At 44.7% G+C, this 24,663-nt stretch overlaps 1 protein-coding gene across 3 annotated transcripts in view; it reads right to left on the bottom strand.

Annotated features, from left to right (window-relative positions):
* Positions 1 to 24,663, bottom strand: part of WDR97 (WD repeat domain 97) — a 684,776-nt gene that overhangs the window by 243,715 nt on the left and 416,398 nt on the right. For all 3 annotated transcript variants that reach the window (XM_077271608.1, XM_077271609.1, XM_077271610.1), the window contains exon 17: positions 12,812 to 12,859. In XM_077271608.1, coding sequence (XP_077127723.1) covers positions 12,812 to 12,859 — 48 coding nt within the window. The remainder of the gene's footprint in view (positions 1 to 12,811; positions 12,860 to 24,663) is intronic.

The following is a 24,663-nucleotide window of genomic DNA, read 5'->3' as shown; positions in this document are numbered from 1 at the left end:
ACCACCCAGAGGTTAAGGGGAAAAGAAAGACAAAACACACTGCAGAGAAAAAAAAATGGTCTCAGAACTTCTCTTATCCCTCTATTGAGATGCATTAACACTTTGTGGGCCAGCTGTACTGTTATGGACCTGGTGGTTAGGTGCACCTGGAATGACATGATGGTTAAACTAGAAAACAGGACAAGCTCTGGGAAGTGGGAACTCTGCTGACCGCAATCCTAATCCTATAACACACACACTAGAAATAGCCGTGGAGCGTACCTAACTCTTCCTAGACGCCTCTTCACAGCCTAAGACCTAACTACCCCTAAAGATAGGAAATAAAGCCTTACCTTGCCTCAGAGAAATTCCCCCAAGGGTAAAGGCAGCCCCCCACATATATTAACTGTGAGTTAAGAGGAAAGTCACAAACACAGGGATAAAACAGGTTTCAGCAAAGGAGGCCAGACTTACTAAATAGCCTGAGGATAGGAAAGGGATCTATGCGGTCAGCACAAAAAACTACAAAAAGCCACGCAGAGTGTGCAAAAAGACCCCCGCACCGACTCACGGTGTGGAGGTGCCACTCTGCACCCCAGAGCTTCCAGCTAGCAAGGCAATATCATGTTAGCAAGCTGGACAGAAGTTAGCAAGTACTAAGAAATATATTCAGTACACAATGAACAACAAATGAACTAGCAGGGACATAGCTTTTGCTGGAGTAGACAGGTCATCAGAAAGATCCGAGAGAGATCTGAACCAGTACAGATACATTGACAGCTGGCATGGAGTAACAATCTGAGTGGAGTTAAATAGAGAAGCCAACCTAGCCGCAAACGAGGGCAGCTGAGTAAGCAACCTCAGAACCAGCAGTTCCACTCACAGCCACCAGAGGGAGTCCACGGACAGAACTCGCCGAAGTACCATTCATGACCACAGGAGGGAGTTCGAGAACGGAATTCACAACACATACTACCTTTGTCTGTCTGCGGCGCCACTCAATCACACTGTCCTCCACTGAAAAAGCTGAACTTCAACCTTCAGGATCTCATTAAGTAGTTGTTTATATAAGACAGCAGTTGCCCTACTACTTTGGTTGGGGCCTAGTAACTGTGTCTGCCGCTCCTTGGTGTTCTCCTCCTACTTGGTGTTCTCCTCCAGGTTTCCTTGTCTGAGCTTCAACCGTCAGGCTCTCATTAAATATTTTTTAATGTCACACTACAGTTGGCCTACTACTTTGGTTGGGGCCTAGTAACGGTGTCTGCCGCTCCTTGGTGTTCTCCTCCTCCTTGGTGTTCTCCAGGTTTCCTTTTCTGAGCTTCAACCTTCAGGCTCTCATTAAGTATTTTTTAATGTCACACTGCAGTTGCCCTACTACTTTGGTTGGGGCCTAGTAACGGTGTCTGCCGCTCCTTGGTGTTCTCCTCCTCCTTGGTGTTCTCCAGGTTTCCTTGTCTGAGCTTCAACCTTCAGTGTTGTGAATTCTGCTCTTGGGTTCCCTCCGGTGGTTGTTGGTGGTAATGCAGTTGTCTCTGGATTGCAATCCTGGGCAGGTGTCCCTGTTGATTGCAGTTCTGACTGGGGTATTTAAGGTTGCTGGATTCATTAGTCCTTGCCAGTTGTCCATTGTTCTTGGAGGTTATGGATTTCAGTCTGGTTCCCCCTGCCTTGTGGCCAAATCACCAAAGATAAGTTTCTGGGTTTTGTTTCTTCAGCACACATGCTGTGTGCTTCACAATCAGTGCTATTCATTGTTTTTTCTTGTCCAGCTCAGACTGTGTTAGGATTTGTTCAGTCAAGTTGGATTCTCAGGAGATGCAGATATGCGTTCCATGTCTTTAGTTAGATGGTGGAATTTTTGTATTTTCTGCTGTGGATATTTTCAGGATTTTAATACTGACCGCTTAGCATTCTGTCCTATCCTTTCCTATTTAGCTAGAGTGGCCTCTTTTGCTAAATCCTGTTTTCTGTCTGCGTGTGTCTTTCCTCTAATACTCACAGTCAATATTTGTGGGGGGCTGCTTATCTTTTGGCGTTCTGCTCTGAGGCAAGATAGGTTTCCCATTTCCATCTATAGGGGTATTTAGTCCTCCGGCTGTGTCGAGGTGTCTAGGATGTGATAGGTACACCCCACGGCTACTTCTAGTTGTGGTGTCAGTTTAGGGTTTGCGGTCAGTACAGGTACCACCTCTCCTGAGAAGGTCTCATGCGGCTCCATGGTCACCGGATCATAACAGTACAACTGGCCAACAATGAGTTAAATGCATCTCAGAAGAAGGGAAGAAAGGTGTTGAGCCATTTTTTTTTCTGTAGCCTGCTTTGTCTTTTCTTCCCTCTTTTTCTCTGGGTGGCTGAGGAGTCTGGTGCTAGCATGGATATTCAGGGATTAGCTTCTCGTGTAGACCAGCTTGCTGCTAGGGTACAGGATATTTCTGATTATATTGTCCAGACTCCGGTTTTGGAGCCTTGGATTCCTATTCCTGATTTGTTTTTTGGTGACAGGTCCAAATTTTTGAGTTTTAAAAACAACTGTAAACTATTTTTTGCTCTGAAACCTCGATCCTCTGGTGATTCCATTCAGCAGGTTAAAGTTGTCATCTCCTTGCTTGCGTGGTGATCCTCAGGATTGGGCATTTTCCCTGGAATCTGGGAATCCGGCCTTGCTTAATGTAGACTCCTTTTTTCAGGCTTTAGGATTATTATATGATGAACCAAACTCTGTGGATCAAGCGGAGAAGACCTTGTTGGCCCTGTCTCAGGGTCAAGAAGCGGCAGAATTGTATTGTCAGAAATTTAGAAAATGGTCTGTGTTGACTAAATGGAATGATGATGCTTTGGCGGCAATTTTCAGAAAGGGTCTTTCTGAATCCGTTAAAGATGTTATGGTGGGGTTTCCCACGCCTTTCGGTCTGAATGATTCTATGTCTCTGGCCATTCAGATTGATCAGCGTTTGCGGGAGCGCAGAACTGTGCACGCTGTGGCGTTGTCCTCAGAGCAGATGCCTGAGCCAATGCAGTGTGATAGGATTCTGTCTAGAATGGAACAACAAGGATTCAGACGTCAGAATAGGTTGTATTTTTATTGTGGCGATGCTTCTCATGTCATTTCAGTCTGCCCTAAGCGTACAAAGAGGATCGCTAGTTTATTTACCATCAGTACTGTACAACCTAAATTTCTGTTATCTGTGTCCTTGATTTGCTCATTGTCATCATTCTCTGTCATGGCGTTTGTGGATTCAGGTGCCGCCTTGAACTTAATGGACTTTGAGTTTACCAGGCGTTGTGGTTTTCCCTTGCAGTCTTTGCAGAACCCTATTCCTTTAAGGGGCATTGATGCTACACCTTTGGCTAAAAATAAGCCTCAGTTTTGGACACAGGTGACCATGTGCATGGCGCCAGCCCATCCGGAAGAGTGTCGATTTCTGGTGTTGCATAATTTGCATGATGCTATCGTGCTGGGTTTTCCGTGGTTGCATAATCCTGTGTTGGATTGGAAGTCTATGTTTGTGACTAGTTGGGGTTGTCAGGGGGTTCATAATGACGTTCCTTTGATGTCAATCTCCTCTTCTTCCCCTTCTGAAATTCCAGAGTTTTTGTCTGATTTTCAGGATGTATTCGATGAGCCCAAGTCCAGTTCCCTTCCACCGCATAGGGACTGTGATTGTGCTATTGACTTGATTCCAGGCTGTAAGTTTCCTAAGGGCCGACTTTTCAACCTGTCTGTGCCTGAACATACCGCTATGCGGAGCTATGTTACGGAGTCTTTGGAGAAGGGGCATATTCGGCCATCTTCTTCACCGTTGGGAGCGGGATTTTTTTTTGTTGCTAAGAAGGATGGCTCCTTGAGACCCTGTATTGATTATCGCCTCTTGAATAAGATCACGGTCAAGTTTCAATACCCTTTGCCTCTGCTTTCCGATTTGTTTGCTAGGAATAGGGGGGCTAGTTGGTTTACTAAGATAGACCTTCGGGGGGCATATAATCTTGTTCGTATTAAACAGGGTGATGAATGGAAAACTGCGTTTAATACGCCCGAAGGTCATTTTGAATATCTTGTGATGCCATTCGGGCTTTCTAATGCTCCATCTGTTTTTCAGTCCTTCATGCATGACATCTTCCGGAATTATCTTGATAAATTCTTGATTATATATTTGGATGACATTTTGATTTTTTCCGATGATTGGGAGTCTCATGTGAAGCAGGTCAGGATGGTATTTCAGATCCTTCGTGATAATGCTTTGTTTGTGAAGGGGTCTAAGTGTCTCTTTGGAGTGCAGAAGGTTTCTTTTTTGGGCTTCATTTTTTTCTCCTTCATCTATAGAGATGGATCCGGTTAAGGTTCAGGCCATTCATTATTGGATTCAGCCCACATCCGTGAAGAGCCTTCAGAAATTTTTGGGCTTTGCTAATTTTTATCGCCGTTTCATTGCTAACTTCTCCAGCGTGGTTAAACCCTTGACCGATTTGACGAAGAAGGGCGCTGATGTGGCGAATTGGTCCTCTGCGGCTGTCTCTGCCTTTCAGGAGCTTAAACGCCGATTTACTTCTGCCCCGGTGTTGCGTCAACCGGATGTTTCTCTTCCGTTTCAGGTTGAGGTTGACGCTTCTGAGATTGGCGCAGGGGCCGTTTTGTCCCAGAGGGATCCTGTTGGTTCCTTAATGAAACCGTGTGCCTTCTTTTCCCGTAAGTTTTCGCCTGCTGAACGCAATTATGATGTCGGCAATCGGGAATTGTTGGCTATGAAGTGGGCGTTTGAAGAGTGGCGACATTGGCTTGAGGGAGCTAAGCACCGTATTGTGGTCTTGACTGATCATAAGAATCTGATTTACCTCGAGTCTGCCAGACGGCTGAATCCTAGACAGGCTCGATGGTCCTTGTTTTTTTCCCGTTTTGATTTTGTGGTCTCATATCTTCCGGGTTCTAAGAATATTAAGGCTGATGCCCTCTCTAGGAGTTTTTTGCCTGATTCTCCTGAGGTCCTTGAACCGGTTGGCATTCTGAAAGAAGGGGTGGTTCTTTCTGCCATCTCCCCTGATTTGCGACGGGTTCTTCAGGAATTTCAGGCTGACAAACCTGACTGCTGTCCAGTGGGGAAACTGTTTGTTCCTGACAGATGGACTAGTAGAGTGATTTCTGAGGTTCATTGTTCTGTGTTGGCTGGCCATCCTGGTATTTTTGGTACCAGAGATTTGGTTGGTAGGTCTTTTTGGTGGCCTTCTTTGTCACGTGATGTGCATTCTTTTGTGCAGTCCTGTGGGACGTGTGCGCGGGCCAAGCCTTGTTGTTCCCGTGCTAGTGGGTTGCTTTTGCCATTGCCGGTCCCTGAGAGGCCCTGGACGCATATTTCTATGGATTTTATTTCTGATCTTCCGGTTTCCCAGAGGATGTCGGTTATCTGGGTGGTTTGTGACCGGTTCTCTAAGATGGTTCATTTGGTACCTTTGCCTAAATTGCCTTCCTCTTCAGATTTGGTTCCGTTGTTTTTTCAGCATGTAGTTCGTCTGCATGGTATTCCGGAGAATATTGTGTCTGACAGAGGTTCCCAGTTTGTTTCTAGGTTTTGGCGGGCCTTTTGTGCTAGGCTGGGCATTGATTTGTCTTTTTCTTCCGCATTTCATCCTCAGAAAAATGGCCAAACCGAGCAAACTAATCAGACCTTGGAGACTTATTTGACATGCTTTGTGTCTGCTGATCAGGATGATTGGGTGGCTTTCTTGCCTTTGGCCGAGTTAGCCCTTAATAATCGGGCTAGTTCGGCTACTTTGGTTTCACCCTTCTTTTGTCATTTTGGTTTTCATCCTCGTTTTTCTTCAGGGCAGGTTGAGCCTTCTGACTGTCCTGGTGTGGATTCTGTGGTTGATAGGTTGCAGCAGATTTGGGCTCGTGGTGGACAATTTAGTGTTGTCTCAGGAGGAGGCTCAACGTTTTGCTAACCGTCGTTGGTGTGTTGGTTCCCGGCTTCTGGTTGGGGATCTGGTCTGGTTGTCTTCCCGTCATGTTCCTATGAAGGTTTCTTCCCCTAAGTTTAAGCCTCGGTTTATTGGTCCTTATAGTATTTCTGAGATTATTAATCCGGTGTCTTTTCGATTGGCCCTTCCGGCCTCTTTTGCTATCCATAATGTCTTCCATAGATCTTTATTGCGGAAATATGTGGTGCCCGTTGTTCCCTCTGTTGATCCTCCGGCCCCTGTGTTGGTTGATGGGGAGTTGGAGTATGTGGTTGAGAAGATTTTGGATTCTCGCTTTTCGAGGCGGAGGCTTCAGTACCTTGTTAAATGGAAGGGTTATGGCCAGGAGGATAATTCTTGGGTTTTTGCCTCTGATGTCCATGCTGCTGATTTGGTTCGTGCCTTTCATCTGGCTCGTCCTGATCGGACTGGGGGCTCTGGTGAGGGTTCGGTGACCCCTCCTCAAGGGGGGGGTACTGTTGTGAATTCTGCTCTTGGGTTCCCTTCGGTGGTTGTTGGTGGTAATGCAGTTGTCTCTGGATTGCAATCCTGGGCAGGTGTCCCTGTTGATTGCAGTTCTGACTGGGGTATTTAAGGTTGCTGGATTCATTAGTCCTTGCCAGTTGTCCATTGTTCTTGGAGGTTATGGATTTCAGTCTGGTTCCCCCTGCCTTGCTGCCAAATCACCAGACATAAGTTTCTGGGTTTTGTTTCTTCAGCACACATGCTGTGTGCTTCACAATCAGTGCTATTCATTGTTTTTTCTTGTCCAGCTCAGACTGTGTTAGGATTTGTTCAGTCAAGTTGGATTGTCAGGAGATGCAGATATACGTTCCATGTCTTTAGTTAGATGGTGGAATTTTTGTATATTCTGCTGTGGATATTTTCAGGATTTTAATACTGACCGCTTAGCATTCTGTCCTATCCTTTCCTATTTAGCTAGAGTGGCCTCTTTTGCTAAATCCTGTTTTTTGCCTGCGTGTGTCTTTCCTCTAATACTCAGTCAATACTTGTGGGGGGCTGCCTATCTTTTGGGGTTCTGCTCTGAGGCAAGATAGATTTCCCATTTCCATCTATAGGGGTATTTAGTCCTCCGGCTGTGTCGAGGTGTCTAGGATGTGATAGGTACACCCCACGGTTACTTCTAGTTGTGGTGTCAGTTTAGGGTTTGCGGTCAGTACAGATACCACCTCTCCTGAGAAGGTCTCATGCGGCTCCAAGGTCACCGGATCATAACACTTCAGGCTCTCATTAAGTATTTTTTAATGTCACACTGCAGTTGCCCTACTACTTTGGTTGGGGCCTAGTAACGGTGTCTGCCGCTCCTTGGTGTTCTCCTCCAGGTTTCCTTGTCTGAGCTTCAACCTTCAGGCTGTCATTAAGTATTTTTTAATGTAACACTGCAGTTGCCCTACTACTTTGGTTGGGGCCTAGTAACGGTGTCTGCCGCTCTTTGGTGTTCTCCTCCAGGTTTCCTTGTCTGAGCTTCAACCTTCAGGCTGTCATTAAGTATTTTTTAATGTCACACTGCAGTTGCCCTACTACTTTGGTTGGGGCCTAGTAACGGTGTCTGCCGCTCCTTGGTGTTCTCCTCCACTGAACAAAGCAGTGCCGCCTGTTTACTCCTGTTACCAATTTTGAACTTCATTTGGCCCACTTTATTACTTGGGCCTACTAACTGTGTCAGCCTGTCATTACAGTTGTCCTCCACTGAACAAAGCAATGCCGCCTGGTTAGTCCTGTTACCAATTTTGAACTGCATTTAGCCCACTTTATTCTTTGGCCCTATATCTGTGTTTCCTCCTCATCCTGCCCATTGCTCAGCCACTGCTAGATGAGTCTGCTGGTACATTGACCCAGACCACTACATTCCCCTTGCACTCTACACAGCCAGAATCTGACCCTGCTGAAAGTAAGGTTCCCCTTCCCGCATGCTATACCACCTTAAACAGGGACAAAGAGGAAGGTGCAGATGAAAGTGCAGGTTCCTTCATCAGGTGGGGGGGCATACTCGTTGGCGACGTCACTGGCACAGGGCCCCTCAGAGTAAGCAAAAGTGTCACTGCCGGTGGGAGGCGCCCCCGCCGTGCAAACACACCGCTGTACTTTGAGGGGCCCTGTGCCAGTGCCAATGCCAACGAGTGGGCCCCCCCTGCTTGCTCAGGATCACAGCACTTGCAAACTTGACATACTTACCTCTCACTGCTCCACCGCCGTGACATAGTCCACGTTTCCTGGGCCCACTAAAAACTTGAACCAGCCCTACCCCCCACAACTTTAGCCAAATGACCCCCAATTTCCAATACCTATCTATTATTATAAAGTAAATTAAGATTGACAAGCTTCAGTAACAAGAATGGATGTTTTTGCCATTAAAATGGGCACTGTAGGTGTTTTCCTGGCCTCCACTCACTGCCGACTATGCTTCCCCATTGACTTGCATTAGGTTTCATGTTTCGGTCGATCCCCGACTTTTCGCGATAATCGGCCGACTTCACTCGACTCGACTTTTGACAAAGTCGGGTTTCGCAAAACCCGACTCGACCCCAAAAAAGTAAAAGTCGCTCAACCCTACCCGTAACCTCTGGTCCATACGAATGGCCTGGGTCATCGCCTTCTCCAGGGAACTGGGTGGCATATGAAGGGCCAGTGCGTCCTTGAGATGATCAGGCATCTCAGAACAGAGTCATCCCAAGACACCTCAACAGACCACCGCCTAAACTCAGAACAATACTGTTCAGCTGAGAGTTCATTCTGGGAAAGACCCATGATCATGTCCTATGCTACCCTGACCCGGTCTGGTTCATCATAGATCAGTCCCGAAGCTTCAAAGAATCTGTCCACAGACACGTTCAGGGGCAGAAGCAGGTAGAGAGAAAGCCCACGACTGAGGTCTCTCCCGCAGTAAGCAAATGATTATCCCCATCCGCTGACTGTCATCACCAGAAGATAGGGTCTAAGAGAAAATAGCTTGCAACTCTCCCTAAAAGTACGGAATCTCTTCTTCTCAACGGAGAAGATATCTGGGAGCTTGACTGTAGGTTCAGGAGAGTGCAATGAAACATCAAGAGTGTTAGAGTGCTTACAGTCAGTCTGCAACGATTTTACTTTGTTAGAAAGCTCCCTTTGCAGGTGGTTATGAGACGAGGCCAAGGCCCTGTGTTCCATAAACAGGTCTTGCATCATCACAGTCAAGCTGTTCATTTGATCTGCCAAGGTATGGAGCAGATCCATAGCAAAACAGAGCAAAGAAAAATGCAGAAATCCCTTTAAATGTGTGGTCAGCTATAGTGTCATGCTGCTGCAGTGCAGTATAGCGCAACCTCCACCAGGAGATGCTGGTGAGGGAAGAGAGGTTGCACACACAGTGTAACACCACTGAGCAGCAGCACAAGCGCCAACTGGTGGCGAGAGAGTGGTCAGACAAGCCGAGTCAGAAAACCGTTCAGATGCAAAGTACAAAAAGGAGTAAGAAGTATAGGTGGTCAGGAGCAAGCCAGGGGGTTCAGCAACGGTCGAAAGCGGATAAGGCAAAGACAGAAAGCATAAACAAGTCAGAATACAGGCCGAGTCAGAAACCAGATAATATAACCGAGAAATAGAGACGCAGGGAAAAGGGGAGACAGAGGAAGACAACAGACACGGGGCAAGTCAGGGATCACAGCAGGACAAATCAAGAGTTATCAGAGTCAGGTTCAGACGCCGAAGGAAGAACTATAGCTGAGACTGCCAGCAAGATTCAAGGGAGCTAAATAGCAAACCTGAACCCAGAATGAGGCAGAGCAAAGTTAACCCTTGACATGATCTGCCTGGAAAAAGGGCAGACAGGAATAAACCCTGGAAATGATCATGACAAAGATATTCCTTCTGTGATTCATAAGAATAAAAGCCATAGTGATTGGATCCCTCATAGGAGGGAACCATACCCACATTCATTGAGGATTAGTATAAATATTTTATGTCACCCACTTTTCTTACACCTGACGAAGGCCTATATGGCTGAAACGCGTTGTTTAATGTTTTTATATTTTTAATATTTTTTATGTGATCCAACAATCCTGATTGTAATCACAACTAATAAATTCCAGCGTTTTCAACAATTCATATGGAGTTTGTTTTTCCACTGGCTAAGGTTTCACCACCTTTCTGATACAAATATCTGCCTACTAATCTTAAGAGTTTGGGAACCCTGTCCACAAAAGGAAGCACCATACGATATCCAGCTTCTATTATTATTTATTGACTATGCTTTCCTCATATAGCACCGTCATATTCCTTTGTCTTTGGAGTGTGGGAGGAAAGCGGTGTACCTGGAGGTAACCCAAGCAAATATGAGGAGAACATACAAACTCCTTGTAGATGTTTTCCATGGTGGGATTTGAACTCAGGACCCCAGTGCAGCAAAGCAACAATGCTAACCACTGAGCCACTGTGCTGCCATTAGACTCAGGATTACAAATTTGTGCTCAATGTCCAGGAGAAGACACCACAATGGACATATGAATCACTAGATCCAGGAATATAGACAGGCTTCATGCTCAGTAGAGGCGATAAAGGAAATTCCTTGGCTTATTCCTATCCAAGACGCCTTTTGTTAAAATCTAATCCACATAAAACCACTAGGGGTTGAAGTAAGAAGATCCATAACCACGTAGTGATACCTCAACAGCCAGACATCCTTATTCCTAGCACGCTGTAGACAACTCAAGTGAGTCTAACTAACAGTACACATACAGTAAGGAGAGATGTTTACAGAGTCAAGGAACTCATTACTCCCTCCTCTGGTCCTCCCATTGATGGAGACATGGGGGCTGATGTTTATAGCCTGGGAAGGGGGTAATACACATGGAGCTTCTCAGGCTATTAATATCAGCTCACAGCTGTATACTTAGCCTTTACTGGCTATTAAAATAGGAGGACTCCCCCCAAAAAATGACATGGGGTCCCCCCATAATTAATAACCAGCAAAGGCTAGGCAGACAGTAGCGGGCTGATATTAATAGCCTAGGAAGGGACCATGGATATTGCCTCCCGGCTTCAAACACCAGCTCACAGTCACCCCAGTAAAGGTGCGTCTCTAAGATGCGCCAATTCCAGCACTTAGCCTCGCTCTTCCTACTGGCCCTGTAGCGGTGGCAAGTGGGGCAACGAGTATACTCGCTCATCACTAGTTCCTACGCATTCCCATAGACTGTAATGCGTTTATTTGACGCACTCGTTCCGCAAACTTCTGCATGTGTATGGCGGCGAAAATTTTCCGCCACAAAAATTCTACGTCAGCCGCGCCCAGCCGCAGACCGCGAAAATATGCATACGTAAGCAAACGCAGGCGAATGCATGCAAACGCATGAACCTGCGTCCATGATGTAAAAGATAGGAAATGAATACGCATGCGGATGTATGCGTCCGAAATGCTGCGGACACAACCGCAAATGTGAAACCAGCCTAATACGGTACCACAATATCATTTATTATTGCACATCATGCTTTTGTCTTCTAAGTAAATTGAATGCAACATACATACAACAGTTAACCAACCAAATGCAGAGCGGCAACCAATTACACTGGTCATTAGGGCCAAAATGAACTATAACATTAAGGTGTGAGGCTGTGACCCCTGTTACAGCTAGGAGGTGCTGTTTGTGCTCCCCAGAATGTGCACGGAGGCGTATGAAGGCTGTAGGTGTGTATGGCAATCGCAGGTGTAGCTTTGATTGCAATGTGTGGCAGTGACTTGTGTCACAGGTAGGGGTCACTGTGTGTTCTCCCCAGGTTGTGCATGCAGACAGATGAAGTCCATAGGTGTGCATGAGAGTCACAGATTTCCGGTCCGGGTTTTCCATGTGGCTGAAGGCCACAGGTTTGTGTGTTTAAAAGCCTTGCAGTAAGAGGTATGGGTGTGTCGTGTCAGGTGAAGTGCACGTCAGTGTCAGTCTGGTGTGCAGAGCAGAGGCCTACAGAGCACTGGCTAAGTGCATGGAGGCACAGGCCAGCGGAGCCAGCACCCAGGGCAGCTGAATAGCCTGGCACCCGCAGCATACACAGCAATGCAATTCGTCCAAGGTACTGGTCTCGGATGTGGACAGTCCTGTGCCTGGAGGTGGATGTCCTATGCCGAAAGACAGATGTGGACAGTCCTGTGCCCGGGTATGGATGTTCTGTGCCCGAAGGAGTCAGATGTGGACAGTCCTGTGCCTGGAGGTGGATGTCCTGTGCCCGAAAGAAACGGATGTGGACAGTCCTGTGCCTGGAGGTGGATGTCCTGTGCCCGAAAGAGGACTAGCATGTGAAACGATTGCAAACAGGTGGATATGGTGCCTGGCTGCTATCCGGAGGATATCCTGGGCTGTGTAAAGCTGTGTGAGTAAAGAGACTGTGATACAGTGATGCAGGACACCCACGGGAACTAGAAGGAGGGGGCTGGCGTGTGTAGTTTCTGCAACATATGAGGCTGTGTATATGGAGACTGTAATGTGGCGTGCGGTCTCCTAGGGAAACTGGACAAGGGAAGTCTGGCCTGTAAATCTAAAGCCATATGATATGTATTGCTATGAACTGGTGTGAACTGAACACTGAAAATATACACTGAAGTTATATGCATTTGTGTAAATTGGACTTTAATGCTGTGAGGAAACACATTAAAGAGACTTTTTGTGTTGGAACTTTGTGGGTCACTGCCTCTTCACTGCGTACGATGCTACTGCAGCCTTACAAAGGGTTAATTAATTCTGTGCTATGCATCAACTATACTTCCAGGAGAAATTCACCATCTAAAGAATAAAATGATGCTTTATGATGTTTCTTCTAATTGAGACTGTTGGGGGCTCATCATGATCACTTTCTGCACACAGAGAGTGTAACCACATGAAATTTCATCACTTACCTTTGTTTGGATTGGCTGCGGTCTTGGAATCCGGGACATTCTGGTTTTCTGCAAGAGAAAAAATTGTCTCCTGGGAGTCATTCACGTGACCAACTGTGATCTGCTCATTAGTCAGCCATGAGATACATAAACCTGTCACCATATTGTGGTAATCAAGACATGGGAATCCATCAGCTTACTCTGTAGATGTTACCACAGAAGCAGAGCCATGGATTCCTGACACCACACCACAGAGGCAGAGTCATGGGGAACATCTAAGGAGGAAGCCGATGGGTTCCTAATGCCACACCACAGAGGCAGAGTCATGGGGAACATCTAAGGAGGAAGCTGATGGGTTCCTAATGCCACACCACAGAGGCAGAGTCATGGGGAACATCTAAGGAGGAAGCCGATGGGTTCCTAATGCCACACCACAGAGGCAGAGTCATGGGGAACATCTAAGGAGGAAGCTGATGGGTTCCTAATGCCACACCACAGAGGCAGAGTCATGGAGAAGGTCTACATTGCGAAGCTGATGTTTTCCAGACACCAAAATTTAGCGTTTTCGTGCGGTCGCCGCACACGTCAAATCGGTAAGTTGTGGTCGCATCCGCATACGACGCATGTCCCTGTGTACCCAATGTTAAAGATAGGTATGCAGGAAAATGCAGGACGCATACAGAAGTAGGCTGAGCGAAGGCAGAGCTTCAGGGAGGAAGAAGGGAGGAAGTACGCAGCCATACGTAGCCTTCCTGAACGTAAATGTGAACCTAGCCTTAGCCAGTATACTTACCATTGACGTCATTTAGTTTATCATTTTGGTATTTTGTTATCTGGTCTTATCGCAAACATACACACGTGGTCAAAATTGTTGGTAGACACCTGTAGTGATAGTTACTGGACACACCGCCATTTAATATGTCCCTTTTGTCACATTATTTTCAGGGGTACCATCATTTCTGTCCAGGCCGATTTCATGAGCTTTATTTTTTATAAATTCTGTGGACGCATGGTGGAAAAGCAATGTCTGACTTTCATTTGTTCATTTTCATAGATCTTTTATTTATTATTACTTTTGTCAGATTCAAGTCATTTCTGTGACCATTGCGGGTTTTTCTGTCACTAAACGAGGGGGACCAACAATTTTGACCACGTGTGTATCTTGTACGCACACTGGATTCAGACACAAGAGCATGAGCATACAGATATATACAGATATCCACAACATGCACATATAGATGCACATGACAGGAGCATGCAGATTGCACTGCGGCCAGTTTCCTACCAATCTGTTGCAGGTATCTCCTATTGGAACATTAATATCTGCCATTTTTGGTTCATTATTAACTGTGAATGATGTTTAATCCCTGACGTGATGTGGATTTTATTATGTATTTATAACAGCAGAAAAACAGGCAGCGACACTTCCCTGCCCAGATCTTGGAACAAATGCACTGCAGGGTGCAGCCAGCCCATAAAGCAAGATTTACATTTCTGTAGACCTTGAGTCTCTAGTGGTTCTGCTATTTAGTTTAGTGTAGGACTCGTAAGCGTGGGGATTCTTGGCGTGGGTTATGAGATTACGTATTTTGGCCAAAATATCAACCAATACCTCACTATTTTTGTATATTTTTTGCACTATATTTTTCGGGGTGCAGCCAAGCCCAAGCATGTTCGGTCTTGCATGAGGGGTGTTCACACTGGGATGCATTGAGAGTGTGCTGGCCAGCCCACTTAATCGAAAAGTCGGGGCGTGACTAATAGGCTGTGAACCAGACACTATGCAGTACCATTGTGTGAACAACGCCCTATGTGGGCCTTTATTGTGCACTTGTATACTGAGCAGTCACCCCCTCCAGGAGTGGCTATGTGGAGAGTGGCTGTTGATCTGGTATTGTGCCCCTGTGTTGCTAACATCTTGCTTTTCGGGCTGGCTGCACCCTGCAGTGCATTTGTTCCAAGATCTGGGCAGGTAAGTGTTGCTGCCTTTTTTTTCCTGCTTTTGAAAATTTAATTTTTGTAGACCTTGAGTCTCTAGTGGCTTTGCTATTTAGTTTGATTTTATTATGTAGAAGAATTTCTAAGGATTAGCACCCGTTTCGGACACTTTATATTACTATTGCTCATAAGTGTACCTAATATTATCATAATATGTTTTGGAAGGTTATTATGATCTTTGAGCTGGGTATCCTCTTGGTTTTGAGGCACCTTTTATAATATTTTATGCACAGCAGAAACCAGGCGTTTCCATCCACTACAGCTAGTCCTCGGGTTACGACGGTCTCGAGTTACGTTGTTTTGTGGTTATGACGCTATATACGACGCCTAATTTCGACTTACGCGGTTTTGCGTCGTAAGTCGAACTACGTGCAACTACGTGCAGCGGCGGAAGAATAGAGTCCAGTATTGTACACTGTACCCGGTTACATGAGGAAAACGAGTTTCCTGCACGCCATAACACCCTTCATTATGGCTCCCAAACGTAAGCTAGACTCATCTGATACCAGTGCATCAAAGAAAAGGAAGGCCATCACCATGGAGGTGAAAGTGGATATCATAAGGCGATCTGATAAGGGGGAAACACCACCAGAAATTGTCAGGTCATTAGGACTTGGCCCCTCTTGACTCACCTGCCCCAGTATCTCCAGCACCTTCTGCAGCTTCCTCCCAATAAGCCTGTTCTTTCTTTGGAATTGTTATCTGTTTATTACTGTTACAGCACTTACAGTATAGTATCTCATTGTACCTATGTTTATTGATAACTATGTAGGGTACTGTGTTAGGATAGGTGTTTGGATAGGCTAAGTGTTTGCAGTACTGTACTGTTATTATGGTACAGTACTGTATGAACGTATGGTCCGACGTACGTCGAAATTCAGTTTACGCCGCCGCGTAAGAACGGATCAACGTCGTAAGTCGAGGACTTCCTGTATATATAAAGACACATCTGCAGGTTTTTCTCAATATCTGACATGAAATCAGAATAAACCTTTCCCGTTTTAGGACAATTAGGATTACCATAATTATTAATATTTGCCACATGCCAGAATAATGAGAGTGTTTTAAGGCATTTTTTATTACTTACTGAAAAGTTATAAGTTTAAATCCATTTCCTTAGTATTTGGTGCCATTGACCTTACACTGAATGACTTGGGTCACACGTTTGGGATCTCCTTCCACAAGCTTCTCACAATAGTTGGTGGGAATTTGGGCCCATTCCTTCTGACACAACTGATGTAACTGATCCAGGTTTGTAGGTCGCCTTGTTCGCACCAGCCTTTTCAGCTTTGCCCATAAATTTTCTATTGGACTGAGATCAGAGCTTTGTGATGGCCGCTCCAAAACATTGACTTTGTTATCCTTAAGCCAATTTTGGCAGTATGCTTCAGGTCATTGTCCATTTGGAAGACCCATTTCCGTCCCAAGCTTTAACATCCAGGCTGATGTCTTGAGATGTTGCTTCAGTATTGAAACATAATCTTCTTTTCTCATGATGTCATCTATTTTGTGAAGTGCCCCAGTCCCTACTGCAATAAAACAACCTCATAACATGAGCGGTCACCTCTGTGTTTCACAGTTGGGATGGGGTTCTTAGGCTTCCAAGCTTCCCCCCTTTTCCTCCAAATGTACCAATGGTCATTATGCCCAAAAAGTTCACTTTTAGTTTCAGCAGACCACAGGACATGTCTCGAAAAATTAAGGTCTTTGTTTCTGTGTGCATTTGCAAACATTAATCTAGCTTTTTAATGTTTCTTTTGGAGTAATGGCTTCTTTCTGGCAGAGTGGCCATTCAGCCTATGTTGATACAGTGCTTGTTTTACTGTGGATGTTGACACAATCTTACCAGTTTCCAGTTTCTTCACAAGGTCTTTTGCTTTTGTCCTTGGGTTGATATGCACATGTCGGACCAAAGCACATTCATCTCTGGGACACAGTCTCCTTCCTGAGCGGTATGTTGGCTGGACATTCCCATCTTGTTTACACTTGCGTATAATTGTTTGTACAGATGAACGGTGCACCTTCAGGTATCTTGAAATTGTACCCAAGGATGAGCCAGACTTGTGCAAGTCCACAATTCTCTTCCAGATATATTGGCTGATTTATCGAGACTTTCCCATGATGCTACACAAAGACGCAGTGTGTTTCAGGTGTGCATCAAAATACATCCACAGGTGAGTCTCTATTTAGCCAATATAGAGAACAAAGATCCTCCAAAAACCTATTTAGGCAGTTAACTGGTTCATGCAGCTTTACATGAACACCCGAGCCTTACACTATGGCTGGTCCAAATAACTAAAGCAATTGTTACCATCCACCTCTCGTGTCTCCCCTCTTCCTCATAGTTTGTAAGCTTGCGAGCAGGGCCCTCATTCCTCCTGGTATCTGTTTTGAACTGTGATTTCTGTTATGCTGTAATGTCTATTGTCTGTATAAGTCCCCTCTATAATTTGTAAAGCGCTGCGGAATATGTTGGCGCTATATATACAGTATAAAAATTATTATTATTCATTTCCTTGCACAGTGTTTTTCGTTTTCTGTCCTGTATGTGTTGTCATCTCCTTCATCATTATGTTTTTAATTTGCATTGTTGTTGATCTAATATTATGTGTGTTTATTATTATTTTGTTTTTGGAGGATTTTTGTTCTCTATATTGGTTTTCTGCTATCACGGTCCTCCGGTTTATTGCTTAGGGCACAATAGGCGCTTGTGTCGGAAGCTTCTAAACACATGACATCATCATCATATGGGCGGTCCAGTGTTGTTTAAAGGCATAGCAATCTTAGTGTATGGAAACTTGTGACTTTGCAGTAAGTAATAAAAATGCCTTAAAACACTCTCTCTCATTATTCTGGCATTTGTCAAATATTAATAATTATAGTAATCCTAATTGGCCTAAAACGGGAAAGGTTTATTCTGATTTCATGTCAGAAACTGAGAAAAACCTGCAGATGTGTCTCCTTATATAGTGGATGGAAACTTCTGGCTTCACCTGTACATGTCTTGTATTATTCTAACTAATCAAGAATTAAGTTTTTACATTATATACTTGTAAAACACTTCTTGATCCTCATTATGGCTCTGATTACTGTGAAGTGTTGCCCCCTCTACAAGTGAGGGATGGTCCTTGGGATTGTTAGGTTCATCACATCATAGAGGAAGAGTCATGAGGAACATCTTTGGGGAAGGCATGATGGTTTCCTAAAGTTTCCCTAAAGAACCTGCCTCTAGGATAAGTATAAAAAACTCTTTGTGTGATTATCACCCGGAGAAGGTTCATGCCCAGGGTGGATGATGTAAGGCACAATTGTAAGGACAATGTTCTGGTCCTGGAAGAGTTTTGCCCATCTAAAATAATTAGCCAGAAAGACTTAATATTGACGTGAAGTACAATACAGAGGAGAAGCAACATGAAAGGGAACACGTGATCCACATCTTGTAGGGACTTTTGAAAACCATTAGACCAGGAGCATTGGACTGCTAGAACAACAAAGAACAAGAAAGAAACGTCAGTCTGAAGATCTCCCAGAAAGTCCGATGTTCCAGAAAGTCAATTTCTTTATTTGAAAAATATGTTCATGTCATCTGCTCATTGAGCATCACTGGCCTTAATCATAGTGAGAATGATAGTACAGTACTCTATAAGAACAAGCCATGAGCCAACCAGCAATGAACTGCACACATGCGTGACAAGTCCCAGTATTACATGTTCCTCCAAAATAAGCTCCATGAAAATATATGATTACCGGATCACAAACACCAAGGAAGTCTAGAATCAGAATGCAGAGAAAGTACGTACGGTAATTAGTGTGAAGATTTAATAGATGCAGGACAGGCCGGTTAATTTGTTATGAACGTAACACACTCGCCGGTAAAGGAAAAAGGGAAGACCTATTACAAGGAGACACCGCACCCACACCCAACTGGTCTGTGTACAGACTTGAAATACTCTAACCGCATAGGTCAAAACACCACTGCAGACCAAGAATCCTAAAAGGCCATTAAGGGGTTTCTTGTGCCTCCTGAGGAACCAAAGGGGAGTCTGCAACAAACTCCCAACAAGAGGAGAGGAAAGTGTGCAGGAAGATACGAACATGCAGAGTGAGAAAATTAAAACACATTAATATAGGGTAGAGAGGGAAAGCCAAGGAGAGACAAAAGTAAGGGAACAAGTACAAACAACTCACAGAAACCTAAAGAGGTGAAAGGAAGAGAAACTGAAGGAAAACAGACACACAGGAGGGATTCAAATGGTGTTTGCCATGCAAGGTAAACCAGTTAGCTGAAGGATGGAACTCCTAAACCCAAATCCAACTAGAAGTATAGCCAGCAAGAAAGTGCAGTGAAGGATGAACATATAAAACCCAACCCAGAATGTGATAGGGCAGACCAAAAGGGGAAAACAAAGACAATAGAACCCATCAGCATTTGGACAGAGAAGAAAAGGCAAGAGCTCAGCAGACAGGGGAACTAACCACGGAGCAATAGGTCAGCAAATCAAATCCCCAAACTGAACCATGACATAATCCATGAGGAAACCTGGTGCCAAGCTGTAAAATACAAGCTGCTTCTCTCATATGAACAGCTTTCCCTGTCTCCTCCTCTAATTATTGGTTTATTAACCTTTTCTATGCCATTTCGGGTAAAATACTGCAGGTTCCTATTCTGAACCTCGATAACTTGTTTAGCTGGAGCAGAGACCCCAGTGGTTGTATTTAGGGCCTCATACACACGCTCGGCAATGCATTCTGTTAGGCTATGTTCACATGTCCAGTAGTCATCTGTTAGAAGATATCCAGCAGCAATCTGTTGGCAAAAAAAGTTGTGCAGAGACAACTTTTTTGTCAGTTTTTTAAAAAAAAACTGATTTCAGCTGGACCCGTTTTTGTAACATTGAAGTCTATGGAAAACAGATCCATTAAATAGCCATCCGTTGGTCTCATATTTGAAACGGATCCAGTTTTTGCTTACTGTAGGTGGAAAAATAAATATTTAACATCTACTACTGGACAAGTGAACTTTCAAGTAATTATCTATTTGAAACCGATTCAGTAAGTAAAAACGGTGCTTACCTGCATGCAACCTCTGATCCTCACAACCTGTCTCCTCCATACATCGGTGACCTAGTTTCGGTACTTACTGCACACAACCTACGATCCTCATAACATCTGCTTCTCACTCTGGGTATTTGTTGAATGTAGTCGACTCTTCAGAGAGCATCCGTGTTCTAAAAACCGTCCACCATGTGTGGGTTGTCTGCTGGTCAAGCTATTGCAATATTGATTAACCATTTTCATCCCACCTCCCAATTTTTCTTCTTCTTTTTCTCCTTTATCATTGGTGAATTATGCCCCTTTCGTAGTGAATAAGGATTCATCCCCTTGATGCGGATCCATAACCCCTTATTCCACTGTCATCAATGTTACAAATGTTGAGAAAGTAGTTTGTCTATAACGTAGATGGCATTTTTGGTCCAATTGTATTTATTTCAAGTACCTTTACTAGAAAAATATTAAGATTTGAGAGTCCTCCATGGTTTAATGGCTAAGTGAAAAGATGATAACAAGTCACAGCTTTCGAGGCTCCTCCGTCTCTTCATCAGGCATAGATTAATCCAAAATCTGAAGAGTCACATATTTATCCACAACAGGGCTCAGAAATAATGCAATAGATAAGACAGGTTACGTGAAGCAGAACTATCATTATGAGAGAGGGATAAACAGTTGTGGCCGTAAACATTGGAACAATTCATAGATAAGGAGAGTGAAAGTATTATTGTCCTGTGATTGAGGTCTGGTCCATGGTCCTGATGTCCCCAAATGGTTTGAGGAGAACATTCCTTAGTTGATGTAATAAGATCTAAATCCATGTGACACATTCATTCCTGTACTCCCAGACCCTTCTGTCTCTCCGAGACTTGAAGTTACCTTTTTATACCACAATAATAGAAGAATGGTGCGCACTCAGGTCTGAAACGTGAGGTGGAGGTGGAACGGACCGTGATAGCCCCAGAACTAAGAAGGTAAAATTCACCACAAACTCTCTTTGGTAGGTTTGCCAAAAAGTGTTCATCAATTTTTATTCCAAATTACATAAACGTCAAAAAAATCAAAAAACAAGCCACAAGTATTGGAGTTCAAAATGATACAATCTGACTGAAACCCAACAATAGGTACAATGCCAGAGAATTAATTACATTTGCACATAAACTTATGTTCAAAGGAGGTAGAACAAGCATGTATTACCTTAGTTTCAGATGCACCATACCCTACTCTCTTCCTACCTTATCTTTACATCTGAAACTAAGGTAATACATGCTTGTTCTACCTCCTTTGAACTTAAGTTTATGTGCAAATGTCATTCATTCTCTGGTATTGTACCTATTGCACGAACCTACTTTTTATACTATATATTAGCCAGGAATCATTATGACCATATTGTCTGGTTGCCCTCTTGTGCCAGAACTTACATGCTGTTGGTAACTACTATTATGTTATTCTCTCACCATGTTACCTTGTATATATTTTGCTTGTACATATTGTATACAGTACAGACCAAAAGTTTGGACACACCTTCTCATTTAAAGATTTCTCTGTATTTTCATGACTATGAAAATTGTACATTCACACTGAAGGCATCAAAACTATGAATTAACACATGTGGAAATATATACTTAACAAAAAAGTGTGAAACAACTGAAATTATGTCTTACATTCTAGATTCTTCAAAGTAGCCACCTTTTGCTTTGACTGTTTTGCACACTCTTGGCATTCTCTTGATGAGCTTCAAGAGGTAGTCACCGGGAATGGTTTTCACGTCACAGGTGTGCCCTGTCAGGTTTAATAAGTGGGATTTCTTGCCTTATAAATGGGGTTGGGACCATCAGTTGTGTTGTGCAGAAGTCTGGTGGATACACAGCTGATAGTCCTACTGAACAGACTGTTAGAATTTGTATTATGGCAAGAAAAAAGCAGCTAAGTAAAGAAAAACAAGTGGCCATCATTACTTTAAGAAATGAAGGTCAGTCAGATGGACTCTACATGTCTGGTTCCCACCGTGAACCATGGAGGAGGAGGTGTGATTGTGTGGGGGTGCCTTGCTGGTGACACTGTTGGGGATTTATTCAAAATTGAAGGCATACTGAACCAGCATGGATACCACAGCATCTTGCAGCAGCATGCCACTCCATCCGGTTTGGGTTTAGTTGGACCATCATTTATTTTTCAACAGGACAATGACCCCAAACACACCTCCAGGCTGTGTAAGGGCTATTTGACCAAGAAGGAGAGTGATGGGGTGCTACGCCAAATGACCTGGCCTCCACAGTCACCAGACCTGAACCCAATCGAGATGGTTTGGGGAGAGCTGGACCGCAGAGTGAAGGCAAAAGGGCCAACAAGTGCTAAGCATCTCTGGGAACTCCTTCAAGATTGTTGGAAGGCCATTCCCGGTGACTACCTATTGAAGATCATCAAGAGAATGCCAAGAGTGTGCAAGGCAGTTGAGTCGCCCTGCCTGGGCCGTGGGGTACTCGGTACCAGATCCGGTGTTTCACAGGGGGGTGTCACGGTGGCGACCCGGTCCGTGGCAGTGGGCGCCCATGTAAAAGGGAAAGGTCTTTAAAGGGAATGAAGTTTATGTTCGTGACACCACCTGTGGTATTCGGTCAGTGGGGACAGACGCTGCTTTAAGGGGTCCTCTGGGGTGATGTTATGGCAGCTAGATGGTATACCTTCCCACAGGTAAAGTATATCCCCAGGGCTCTCGATGTGTAGATGGAAGATGGTGAATGGCGCAGTAAAGAATGAGGACACAGGTTTGCAGTCTCTTTACCTTCTTTACTGAAGTCTTCAGGCAGCCACAGTCCAGGGCACCAGATCACAGGGCAGGCAGGGTCCGGTCGGCTTGGAGGCAAGTTAGGAGTCCCCTTATCCAGGTGGAAATCAAAGCCTTCCTCTAGCGCCGTGGTGTTGTAGTCCCTTACTGCCTATGGCTTCAGATAAGGTCTTCACAGATGTTCTCTCTCTCTGTCCCCGTATAGGATAGGACATAACCCGTATGACTGGTGACTTGAGTCTGTTTAAAGGGACTCTAGCACGCCCGGGCTCTAAAGGTGTCACCGTGTCTCCTGGGTATTAAGGCGGACAGGTAACGTGAAGTTCAGCTGTCCTGCCGGTCTCTGCTGTAAGTCGTAGAGAGTCCTTACAACCTCTGTGTTCAGGCTACTGGTTATCTGCGCTGTTGTGAATTTGGTTTCTGGGCTCCCCCGGTGGTCACTTGTGGTACTGAACTTGTGTGCTTCATCGCCTCTGTTCACCTGTTTCCATCAGGATGTGGGAGTTGTCTATTTAGCCTTGCTCCTCAGTCATTTCTATGCCGGCCAACAATGTTACCAGAAGCCTTTCTGTTGCATGTTCCTGCTCCTAGACTACTATCAGCTAAGTTGGACTTGTAGTCCTAAGTTTGTTTTGCATTTTTGTTCCAGTTCTCTGTGTTTGAATATTTCTGAGGCTGGAAGCTCTTGTGAGCTGAAATTGCCACTCTGGTGTCATGAGTTGATATTAGAGTCTTAAAGTAATTTCAGGATGGTGTTTTGAAAGGGTTTTCAGCTGACTGTGTAGTTCCCTTTTCTGTCTTCCTACTATCTAGTAAGCGGACGTCAATTTGCTAAACCTATCTTCATACTTCGTATGTCAATTTCCTCTAAAATCACCGACATTATATGTGGGGGCTACTGTCTGCCTTTTGGGGAAAATTTCTCTAGAGGTAAGCCAGGTCTGTATTTTCCTCTGCTAGGGTCAGTCAGTTCTCCGGCTGGCGCTGGGCGTCTAGGGATAAAACGTAGGCACGCTACCCGGCCACTGTTAGTTGTGCGGTAGGTTTAGCTCACAGTCAGCTCGAGTTCCCATCTTCCAAGAGCTAGTCCTTTTGTATGCTTTACTACGGTCTCTTGCCATTGAGAACCATGACAGTTTGGCTGGCCAAGGGTTAAAATAATTGGCAGAAGAAAGGAGAGAAAAGAAGTCTGCAGAGAATTTTTTTTTTTTTTTTCCCTGAGTTTGCTCATTAGTTGATTCACTAGCATCTCTGCTTACTGCAGCCTTCGTCTCTCTCTCCTTCTAATCCTTGAATGGTTCTGATTTCACCTGATGAAAATGGATCCTCAGAGTTTAGCTACTGGTTTGAATAATCTCGCTATGAAGGTTCAAAGTTTACAGGATTTTGTAATTCATGCTCCTATATCTGAACCTAGAGTACCTTTGCCTGAATTTTTCTCCGGGGATAGATCTCGCTTCCAGAATTTCAAACATAATTGTAAATTATTTTTGTCTCTGAGATCTCGCTCCGCTGGAGATCCTGCACAGCAGGTCAGGATTGTAATTTCCTTGCTCCGGGGCGACCCTCAGGATTGGGCATTTGCTTTGGCACCAGGGGATCCTGCGTTGCTCAATGTGGATGCGTTTTTCCTGGCTTTGGGGTTGCTTTATGAGGAACCTCATTTAGAGATTCAGGCTGAAAAAGCCTTGATGGCCCTGTCTCAAGGGCAAGATGAGGCTGAAATATACTGCCAAAAATTTCGTAAGTGGTCTGTGCTTACTCAGTGGAATGAGTGCGCCCTGGCGGCGAATTTCAGAGAGGGTCTCTCTGATGCCATTAAAGATGTTATGGTGAGGTTCCCTGTGCCTGCAGGTCTGAATGAGTCCATGACAATGGCTATTCAGATTGATCGGCGTTTGCGGGAGCGCAAACCTGTGCACCATTTGGCGGTGTCTACTGAGAAGGCGCCAGAGATTATGCAATGTGATAGAATTCTGTCCAGAAGCGAACGACAGAATTTTAGGCGAAAAAATGGGTTATGCTTCTATTGTGGCGA

Source organism: Ranitomeya variabilis, chromosome 6, assembly GCF_051348905.1.
Source record: "Ranitomeya variabilis isolate aRanVar5 chromosome 6, aRanVar5.hap1, whole genome shotgun sequence".
NCBI lineage: Eukaryota > Metazoa > Chordata > Amphibia > Anura > Dendrobatidae > Ranitomeya > Ranitomeya variabilis.
This window is presented reverse-complemented; position numbering and strand designations above follow the sequence as displayed.